Source organism: Terrapene carolina, unplaced genomic scaffold (assembly GCF_002925995.2).
Source record: "Terrapene carolina triunguis isolate 2854851 unplaced genomic scaffold, T_m_triunguis-2.0 Scaffold67, whole genome shotgun sequence".
NCBI lineage: Eukaryota > Metazoa > Chordata > Testudines > Emydidae > Terrapene > Terrapene triunguis.
In genome coordinates, this window is record NW_020664418.1 from 48203219 (window position 1) to 48214397 (window position 11179).

Below are 11179 nucleotides of genomic sequence, written 5' to 3' on the forward strand. Positions count from 1 at the left end.
GATTTTCTCCGTGCAGGGGGTGGCCCAGGTCGGAGGGGCGGGGTGTCGCTGGGCGGGGCAGCCCTCCTGGGGGGTAGAGAGTTCCCGCCCGCGCCAGCCACATGCACTGTTCCTCCCCCGGCAGCGGGTGGTACAGTCCGGCCAGCGCGTCCCGTTGCTAGGACACGGTCACGTGCACCCTGATGTCCCCCAGAGCGGTACGCGGGAGCCGTAGCCCCGGGCGCCGATTAATCGGAAGCTGCCATGGCCGATGTAGTCGGGACGGGAGAGGAAGTAGGAGCCATTTTGGTCCGGGTAGGTCACAACTGACCGATTCCCCCCTCCCCTCACAGAGGTGTCAGGGGGGGGTTCAGCTGCCCCCCCTTCCCATGAGCCTTTGTGCCTTTGCCCCTGGCCAAACTCCCGTGAGCCTCTGCGCGGCCAGCCAGTCTCCCCCCCCCCCCCCCCCCGGGGACGGGGGGGCCAGATGGGTCATGGCTGGGGGCAGCCCAGGCTCTGTGGTTGGGCCGCAGCGCTGGGGGGGAGGCGGGGGCGGAGGGGTAGAGGGCGGTTGACACCGGGGCAGGCAGCCAGGCCCCCAGGGCGGCTGGGCAGTGGGTACCCCTGGGTGCGGAGCTAGGGATGGTGCCGAGCCTGAGCTCGGTAGCCGTGTGGGTGGGCCCCACAGCATGAGGCAGTCCGAGCCCCCGGTGATGGGAGGGTGGCACCACTGAATGGCAGGCGGATGGTGAGGTGAGGGCAGGGGTTCTCAAACTTCACCGCACCGTGACCCCCTTCTGATAACAAAAATTACTACACAACCCCAGGAGGGGGGACTGAAGCCTGAGCCTGCCCAAGACCTGCCGTCCTGGGGATTGGGGGGCCTGTAACCTGAGCCCTGCCACCCAGGGCTGTAGCCCTCAAACTAAGCATCAATTAGAAAGTAGCACGCTGTTGTTTCTATTGGCAAGAAATCAGTCATTGTAAACAAAACTTTCTACAAGCTGTAAGTGGGAACAGTTGCTCTATAATTTAGGTTGTAATATAGTTTAATGCATATCCTTCACGGATCTCAAAGATTACAGACGGAGGACGTGATCTGCTCAAATTGAAGTCAATTGAAAACTTCCACCGATTGCAGTGGAGGTAGGCTATGTGAATGGGTTGGAAGTGCAAAGAGATTAAGGGGGTCACCCCAACTACCCACTGAGTTGATGGTAGCATTGGGAATGTTGTTGGTGAGGCATATTCAATCAAACCTGGGCCCCACTGCAAGACTATTTGATTGGACTCTGGACTGAAAGGTACAAGAGGTAGTTTACAATTTTATCCATGTCATCTTCCCCAAGCTGATCTCCTGTAATGGTAGGGCATGGGAAGGGCAGACAATAAGGAATGTATTCACAAATGATGTGTTTATGGAAAGAAATACTGGCACAGTGGATGATGATTTGCTGGTAAACTGGAGGTAAGGACCTGTGATATGAAACCAATCTGGACAAAGGAGTCAAGAGGGGGATTCTGGTACCCCAGGGGATTCAAATTATAATTACTTCACAAAGCCACTTGTACTCTAAACTCTGTTGCACAGGAATATGAGTAAAAAATGTAACCTAGAATTTCAAATGGTCTCTGATGGGATGGGGTTGCCTGTAGCATCAGGTTTAGGAACATTATCTGATCTGGCACTGACCTAGAACTCAAAGTCCTAACTCAGTAGGGCGATGGTACCCTGCCCATGTAGAGGGAATGAGTTCATTTAATAGGTCTTTTCCATTTCTGAGTACTTTGATCCAGTACAGTTCCTCAAGAGTTATTTTTCCCTTTGTGGTGCTTATAATAATGTATATTATTATAAGGATAGAAAATAAAATGCACTTATCCATGGTGGTTGCACTAGCTAGCATTCAGCTGCTAGGTGAAATTCAAGGGGATGGTTAACCAGGTTTCAGAGGAGGGGATGTGGGTGGGATGGAATGATGGGGGTCTATGGCCCAGTGAGGAAAATTGTTGCCCTTCAGACACGTAAAATATAAGGGGATATTTTTTCTTTTTCTCCTTCAAGATTAAGATTCTATTTCTGTAAGGTAGGCAGGGTGAAAGGAATGCACCTTGAGTCATGAATGTCACAGCAAGTTGGCTGGGGTACTTGCACACACAGGAGGGAAGGTGGATGGTCTGGGGAAACTTTTAGTTATATAAATGTGTGTTATAATGTGTAGGAATATATATAAATCATATGTGTATGTATAACAATGTATGTATCATTGACATTTTGCTTTTATGTTATCTGTGTAATTATTGTTTGTCTGTCTTGTCTATTTAGATTTATAAGTTCGGGCAAAGACTGTCTCTTCCTAAATGTTAGGAAAGTTCTTAGCATAATGGGGCCTTTTAGTGTTACCACAGTACAAATAATCATAATCAGTGACAAAGACCTATGTGTTCTTGATGTAAGCTACTTCAATGACTGCCTCTGCCTTTCAGACCTTTTGCAGCACCTGCACGCCTCCAGAACTGTGCCAAGAGTAATGCTTGAATGGAATGGGGTCAGGGCCCCACTTGGTGGCAGGTCCTCACTTCTGAATCTCTCTCTCTCAGGTGGCATTGTAAGATGTTGTCCAGGTTTTTGCACTAGCTGTCAGCTTCAGAAGTCCTTGGCAAGATTTCTCTGTGTCTACTGTAAAATTGCAGGGCTGTAGGGGCTTACAAGGGTATTTGCGTCCTCTATTTAGGAAATGTTTTTGCTTTGAATTGAAACCATGTGAAGTACACCATATGTTTTGGTGGTATGTGCGCATTATTCGTATAACAACATAATTTTGTAGGTTCAAGAAGACCTTCACCAGCTTAAGGACAAACTGACAAGCATCAACCTTGAACAAAATGGAGAGGGTGTGGATGTTCGTGTTCTTGAAACAGCCATTGAAAGAACTGAAATTGGGCTGAGAGTAAGTAGATCCACAGTTCAAACAGAACAGGAAGAACTTGCCAGTAGTGAAGTGTTTGTCAGTAATTCATTGTAAATACAAGGGTCTAAATAGTTGCCTCTGTCTGTATTCTGTTTCTGAATAGCAAGCAACAAGAGGCACCAAGCGTTATATTTCAAAACCATGATTGCACTTTTTGGATGGTCAAAGTCAACAGGCCTTGTGGCTTATGAAGTTATCCAAGATGTGCTATAATTACTCATAAATGTCCGACCTGTCATTCCTTTTCAAGTAATTACAAGAACCAGAATGTTAAGTTACATGATCCAAGTGAACATGCTGAGTGTCCCTAACTCCCCTGTAATAATCTAAACTTGATTTTTTTTTCTCTAACAGAAACATGCTGAGAATTATTTAAATGCCATAAATAGAAGTGTGTTGACTATTCCCTATACTGATGAAAAAGAAATGTATTTAGAACAGCCCCCCAAATGGTAAGTAAAAATTAAAATAGTTTTGTTGTGGAAACTAATGCAAGTAAATACTGTAAAAAGTTAACTTTCGCATTCAAATGGGGCACCCAAAGAGTGGAATTTATATATTCCTACCAATGGAGGGAGACAGGAAAAAAACTTTATAATGTCAGACTCCTCTAAAGGGAATGGAAGCAGCTGAGTATTTAAGCCATCAGTTGAAACACTTAACCTGGATGAGGTTAATAGATAAGTGCTCTCTTCTAATTCCAGAATCACATGTCTGGAGAAATATCTTACATTGTTAAAATTGTATTGATTCATGGATTGCTCTTCTGTATTACATAAAATATTGAAAAAGAATATAAAAACAAAATGCAGTTCCACATAGGTATATCAAGCTTTTCTGCTAACTCGTATAACTACTATTTTTTCTGTTTACATGAATTTTAGTAAAACTACAGTAGCCAACCAGATGGAGGCAGTACAAGATTTATAGGTAAAACAAAAGCAAGTCTTGTAACTTTTATTATTTCTGTTTCTTTCTAAACTAGGAGGCTTCCTATTGGTGCTGCTCAGAAGCAGTTTATTTTTCCACGGGTGCCTGTTAAACCTCTGACTACCCAGCCGTGTGGCAGATCAGCACCACGTATTTCTCCAGGTTCACAGGTCTGAAATAACTTATTACTACTTTGACAAATAGTCTACAACATTTACTTTGGGTCTAAGGTCAAAAAACTTACCAAGAATGCCTTGGGTCTGAGTCAGTTAAATATATGAAATTGCTTAGCAAATACTCCTGTAATTTACATTCTTTTAGCCCTCCTGTTCCAAACTCCACACAGAGTCACTTTAGGCCAGCATGGCCATTTGGTGGCTCAGGGTTTTAGAAACTTCTCAGAAGAATGAGGACTCCTCAGAGAGGGGAGGCCCTTTTCCTGTCTTCAGAGCAAGGTAAGATCTTGGCGATAGAGGACTTCAAAACCCTCAGGGAAGCCTTTAAAAAGAGGCTGTTCAAGGCCAAGAAAAAGCCTGCTGCCTTTTTTCCTTTTCACGATGACATCAAAGAGATTGGGAGGGAATCCTGGAACAAGTTAGCTGCTTGTTCTGCTTTAAGGCTTCAATCCTATAAGCATGTGCTTAACTTTACTACTGTGAGAGTAGTCCCTTTGAAATCAGTAGCACTAATGTTAAGCATATGCTTAAGTGTTTGGAGGGTCGGGGCCTAAAATGGTGCCCTTTTTACTTAAGAGATGCCACAAGCCCTGGGGAACAGAACTCTTCTCTGCATATACAAGGTGATTACCTCTGGAGAAAAGTCAGCTCTCCCACTGGAAATCTGACATTTGGCTGGTGGGGTTTTTTTTTGGGGGGGAAGCAGAAATTTTGATTCCCCCCCCCCCAAAGTTATGGTTTTTGAAAATTTTTGATTAAATTTTTTGTTTTATTCTGTGTTATCAATTTTGATTGGTCAGTTTAGTCACGTGGTAATTTTAAAAGATTATTTTGAAAAAAAATTAAATTAAAAAAATTCAGTGACAAATTTGAAAAATAAAATTTCTATCAGAATGAAGTATCTCTGAAATTTTCACAAATTTAAAAAAACCTTTTTTGATAAGCTCTAGTCAGCATTGGGGCCACTGGCTGAATAGTATCCTTTGGGCTAACCCCTAGTTATCTGGTATAATCCACAGTTCTCAGGCTAGTTTTTTAAATTAGGGAGGCATCAAATGGGCTGAGAGCAGGCTGTTGGTAGGAGGAGCTCTGTTGGATGCCAGAACCCTAAAAACAAGGTAGGGAACAAGGCTACTTGCAGGAATGAACCAAGGATCGGCAGCCCAGATTTCATACTGCTGGATCCCTCTGCAGAAAATCAGTTTATAAATTAAGACTAACATTTCCCTAGTCACTGTAAATTGAGGAAATTCGATCTAGAAATCTTAAAGAAACAATGAATGTGGAACTCTATGACCTCCTGTTTGAAGAGGGATTGTTCAGATTACAACTGCACTTTAATTCTCCTGGTTTCTTTCTGGTTTGAAGTGCAACCTTAACGTTACTTTAATATGTCTCTGTGCACTAAAATCCCATCATTTACACTTGAAAAGGAATGTAAACGTCACACTTCTGGGGTCCTGCTGAATAGAACACCCACAAGACCATGCAATTTGAAATGGAAAAAAAGTGCTGATGCAGAAAATGATTTTTAGAATCTTTTGGAAACAAAATTCAGTTTCCTAGAAAATGTTCCAGCACTCTGCTGTATAAAGACACTTGTGTCATGAAAAATTAGCAAAGGCCAACTAGTGTATAATCGGAGTATAATCCAAGGTCTTTCAACAGTTACATGCACGGGTGAACTTGATTTAGAGCAGGACACACACTACGTCCTACCCTGACTTTCCCTTGGGGGGGTTTGGAGTCCCATTGTCCTTTCATTTCTGATATCTCTGACATCTGCTTAAAAATGCATATCCACGGACACACAAGATAGCCCTAATTTCCCATTATGAAGTAAATGACAAACAGTGCTGTTTTGCCAGCTGTTCTACATGCATGGCATGCTAGCATAAAAGCTTTTATTATTAAATAGTTGTGAAATCCAGCTGGGAAATTACCACCTATAATTCCCCACTTTCTGTCTTTTAAACTAGGTAATCCCCAGTTGCAACTATAAACTGTTTTTCCACATTAAAAACAATGTAAGGTGAACAGTTATCAGTTGTTAAGGGTACTTAAGCATCGACAGGCTTAGTTTATTTAACCTGTTGGTTAGAGGAATCAAGTTTCAAACGTATATTGTAGATTCTGAAAGAAAAGAATAGTTCATATAGCATTATCTCTGTGGTTTGTGGTTAGTAGCAGGCTGCATGATGGTAGATATGGAGCATAAATTGTGCTTGCAGTAGTTAGCAGAAAACAAGATTACAATCAAATTAACACAGACTATATTTTCACATACAGATTGTTAGAATTCTTGCCATATGCCAAATAGTCTGGCCACAGATGTGCTAGTATACTCTTGAAATTATTATTTACACGCAGGTACAGTATTTCTGAATCATAGCAACAGCAGGATGAGATTGTGCTAGCCCAGATATATGGAAAATCAGGATGCATTGTCATTCTTGCTTGTTGTAATTGGGTTTGTTCTTCCAGGGAAGCCTGAGAGATTTACACACACATCTCCCACTAGGATTAATTGGGGATGTCTCTTAAATCCCCCGCACAGCAATGGTAGTGAAGACCTTAGTGTCTCTATAGCTGGGTAATTCAGTTCAAACTTATTTAGAGAATCTGCTGGGTTCAAAAGACCTGAACTGATCCGTTTGTTTTTCTTTTCAAAAACTGTTTTACTTATGGCGCCCTAAAGACATAATGTGGGTTCCCTGTTCTCTCATTAGTATCAATGGGAGTTGCAAAGGTAAATGAAGAAAATAGACTCTATAGTACTGTCAACTAGGTGCAAGATGTCAATTGTTAGGGATGAGAATTGATTCAAAGTAGACGAATATACTTTGTGTTTCAAAGACTAATATGATATAGTCAGTTTACAAGGTGGAGTTCACCTCTGGACAGTGGGCCATGCGCCACTTAAGTCCTCAAAAATAGGCCTTATGTGGTGGACAGGATTTGTTGGCCCTCTATATGGGCTGAATTTCACCCAGTATGAAGTGACATTTGTACTGAAGTAGAATGAGACTTGATTGTAACATACAAACTATACAGTTCTGTGGATAGTGAACCAGTATGTAGAAGGGAGAAATACACAGAACCTCCAGTAATATGAAGTCCTTTAGCAGCTGATCTGCCACTTGATAATGTGGTAGACACATCTACACTGCTCTGGGTTGTCCCTTTCCATTTATCTGTTAGTAGAGGGGCCTGTATGGTACTTCCCAGTTATCCTGACCAGAGCCCAGTAACACCAGGTGGGATGCCCTGTCTTTTCCCTATTGGCTCCTTCCCTTGGCTCCTGTTGAGTCTAGAGGCACTCTTTGAGCATCTTCCATTTTTCTGGCCAGTTTAAAAGTGACTGTGGCACACATCACCCATGCTTTTTCTTGCTAAAACTGGAATAAGTCCTGTACAGTACTTTTGCAGGGATCACCACTAGATTATTTGCTTGTTGTAGGTGTGTAACATGCCAGTTGCCCTGTCCATCACATCCCCTTCTTGTGCACTGTGATAATAGAAGCTGGAGATATAGATGATAGAAATTACAGAGAAATAGACCTATTAGATCATCCAGTCTATCTCCCTGCAAAGATTGTTCCCAACAGTACATTCACATTTAGAAAGTAGCTTTTGTCAGCTTTCTTTCTTAAGCATTTCATTTCTCATTATCCTGAGTGGAATTTGCCACTGGGAGATTTGTCATTTTACTGTCAGCCTGTGACTGGGGAGTTTACATTGTGAGTTGTCTCTTGTTTTTAATTGAGAAGGTCTTCAGAAAGAACCATTGCATCTTTCTTTCCAACCCTTGTTTAATAGCACAAGCAGTTTGCTTGTTGTATAGCAGTGTGGTGTGGTAATAAAATAAATACTGTACCACAAAATAATTGTTGAGGTGAAAAATGAACTTTCTGCCTCAGTGCAGCCATCTAGGTAAAAGAGCAATTGGTGTGGATAATAACTTGTTTTTGTAAACCAAAGTTTAACAATCACATTTGATATGTTTGCTTGTAATTACTTTCAAAAGAAGAGGATATAAAGGTCAGATAAATTCAAACATGTTTAGTTCTTCAATAAATAAAACAAATTGCAGTCTTATATTAATAGTTTGAGATCATTTTGAAGGTATTTTAAAACATATACAAATTAATTTTGTTTTTCAAAAATTGACATCCCCTTAAAACCCTTTTTAAAAACTTGATAGAAATATCAGTGATAAGTTCTTGACTATAACTACATTATATATTTAGCTAGATATATTGAGGGTGTACTTTTCCATTCCTATATGTAGATAATGGGAGTTATGACCACAGAGAGCTGGTGTAAATCGATGTAGCTCTATTGACTTCATTGGCGATATGTCAGTTTAGGCCAGCTGAGAATGTTTCCCATTCATCAGTTGGTGAATAAACCCATATCTGTGCAAGGCAGTTGAGTAATGTTACTTCAGTGGAACTATTGGGAGGTATTACTTCTCTTGATGCAGATCCAGATGTTTTGTTCTGACTTTCAATGCAATTAAAACATATGCACTATGGTAAATGCAAATGTTTTCACAGTGATCATTTTATTTTGTGCAGTGCTCCTTCTATTTTGCAAAAATTGTATGCATTAGATTAATTTAAAAATGAAATGATTAAGAAACTGTCTTTACATGTTTTCTGTCCTTTAGGATTGTCTTCTACTCTAATTTTTATGAGCAAAACAGCTGGATCCATTCCACACAAATGAAACAGGACATTAAAAAAACCCTGTATTTTAATTCTTGGTACTATAACGATTATTTTCTCATTGACTTACTAAACAAATGCTCTACCTGCATTGAACCAATAGGCCGTAACTGATCCACGGAAGCTATTCTGGTCCATAAGATCAATGATTCCTGAATTTAAAAATCTCTGGCAAGCTTGGCCATGATGGATGAAACTATTACTGTAAAGTATATCAACAATGCACATTTAACCCCCTCCCATAATCAGAGCTCGTATTTGCCACATCCAGTTAATAGGAGTCTGATTCAGCAAAGCGCTTCAGGAGAGAACAACACACCCATCAAGGAGCAAATAGATCCTTGTAGCCAAAAATCCTGGCTTACTTTCTGTCCTGAACTGAACTTATTTACTTACTCTCAAGTACATATTCATTCAGGAATGATCCTCCACCCCACCGAAATTAATAGGAAGACTCCTGGCAAGGGAGGAGAGGGTGGGGAGAATTGGACCAATTTTGAGTTTCAAGCTGTATTTTAATCCTTGCCTCTTTGCTTTCTATATGGTAATTTATTTCAATATATTTTCTGTTCAGCTACAGAATCTCAAGTGTTGCTTATGCCCGTAACTGATCTTAGTATTAGATCTTAGTATGTTTGCTGTGTCTCTTGCATACCTTTTTACTAAATCCGACTATAGATTTATAGTGTAGAGATGTAGCTAGAATCCCTTATGGTGCTTGCAAACCTAGTTTGGAGTTTACCTTTGGTGACCCTGAGAGAAAAGTGTCCAATTTAACAGAGTAAGAGCCTGTTTAGCCATAGTACATACAGAGTTCATTGGCTAAATCTTTCACTTGGATGGTGACAAGTAAATCCCAGGCTGAATTTTTAGTCCCATCATCCTCACTGGAATTTTTCATTTTTTAAAATTAGGAATGTTTTCTCTTGGCGAAATAGAGTAGATGTCCATTTGTAGATTCAATGATAGAAACTACATGCAACCTACATCGCTCAAATGGATCAAACCTAATGTATAGTTTTCCTTCACACCTGAAATTTAACTAATGTATGATGTGTAGCTCTAGAACTTTCAGGACATGTTAAATAAGTAGATCCAACAGAGTTTGGTGGAATGATATTTGTGATATTAATTGTCAAATCTAATCACAAATACATTTTTTCATTATTCAGTTCAGTGGATTGTTGAATAACATTAATCAAATTATTTGAAATCTTCTCCCCATTTATTGATGAATGAATTCATCAGCAATGTTTTTCATTATTCAATCACTTTTGTTGTTAAACATTTTAGTTTATGTAGTAAATATATTTTGAGAATATGTATAGTGTATTCTTTTATGTCTTTGTTTCAGCACAAGCTTGCAATGAATGTGAAAATCATGTATGATCCAGGGGACACCAGTAATAGAGTTCTTTTAAAACAGAACTATGGAATCAGTTTGCCACTTATTAATAAGAGAAAATCAGCTCCTGTAAGTAATTTGTTTCAGTGCCCTTTTTTATCAATATTGACCTTATTTTTAGTTTAGGCTTTCATATTGTAATATTTTACATAAGTATATCTTACCCTTTTCCCTCTCTCTCTCTCTCGCTCGCTCTCTCGCTCTTTTTTTTTTAATTTCATAAGTATTACTAACATCATTTTAACAGAGCAACAATGCTGTCAAATACAGTAGTACAGCGGCACTGTGTTTAAAGTAACAGGGCCTCGATCCTGCGAAGACTTAAGCATGTGCTTATCTTTACACACGGTGAGTAGTCCAATTAAAGTCTGTGAGTACAGTTAAACATGCACACAATCCTTTGCAAGTTTGGGGCTGATGGGATTTTGGGCCTGCTCCAAATTGCAGTGAAGGAAATGGAAAGACTCTGCTTTTAATGGACTTTGGATCAGTTCCTTTGTTGTTAAGGAACTGTGAAGGAATAAACTCTATTTTCAAGCTTCTGAGAGCATAATATAAACAATGAGTTTTAAAAAATTATGAAAAATACACATACAGCCCTTGACATTTTGTTGTTATATTCTTCATTGACATTTTTTCAAAAGTAACCTTAACAATAAAATACTGTAATTCCAGAGATAAGTGTCAGTGAACTAACAAAGAGAGGCTCCCTTATTTAAACTAGGGAATCAAAGAATTCTAAACATCCGTATCTTGATGAAGTCTAAAGTTTGCAATAAAGAGAGAAACCCAGAAATACAATGAACTAATCATATAGACTTATATGTTTTAGAAAAATGCTTTAGAGCAGTGTTTCCCAAACTAGGGACGCCGCTTGTGTAGGGAAAGCCCCCTGGCGGGCTGGGCCAGTTTTTTTACTGGCCGCGTCCGCAGGTCCGATCAATCGCGGCTCCCACTGGCTGCGGTTCGCCGCTCCAGGCCAATGGG

At 40.3% G+C, this 11179-nt stretch overlaps 1 protein-coding gene across 1 annotated transcript in view; it reads left to right on the plus strand.

Moving 5' to 3' along the window:
- Positions 1-213: 213 nt before the first annotated feature.
- Positions 214-11179, plus strand: part of IQCH (IQ motif containing H) — a 111235-nt gene continuing 100269 nt past the window's right edge. Inside the window, exons 1-5 of the mRNA XM_026648387.1 lie at positions 214-294; positions 2808-2930; positions 3306-3403; positions 3937-4051; positions 10142-10261. Of these exons, the coding sequence (XP_026504172.1) occupies positions 244-294; positions 2808-2930; positions 3306-3403; positions 3937-4051; positions 10142-10261 (507 nt within the window). The 5' untranslated portion in view covers positions 214-243. The remainder of the gene's footprint in view (positions 295-2807; positions 2931-3305; positions 3404-3936; positions 4052-10141; positions 10262-11179) is intronic.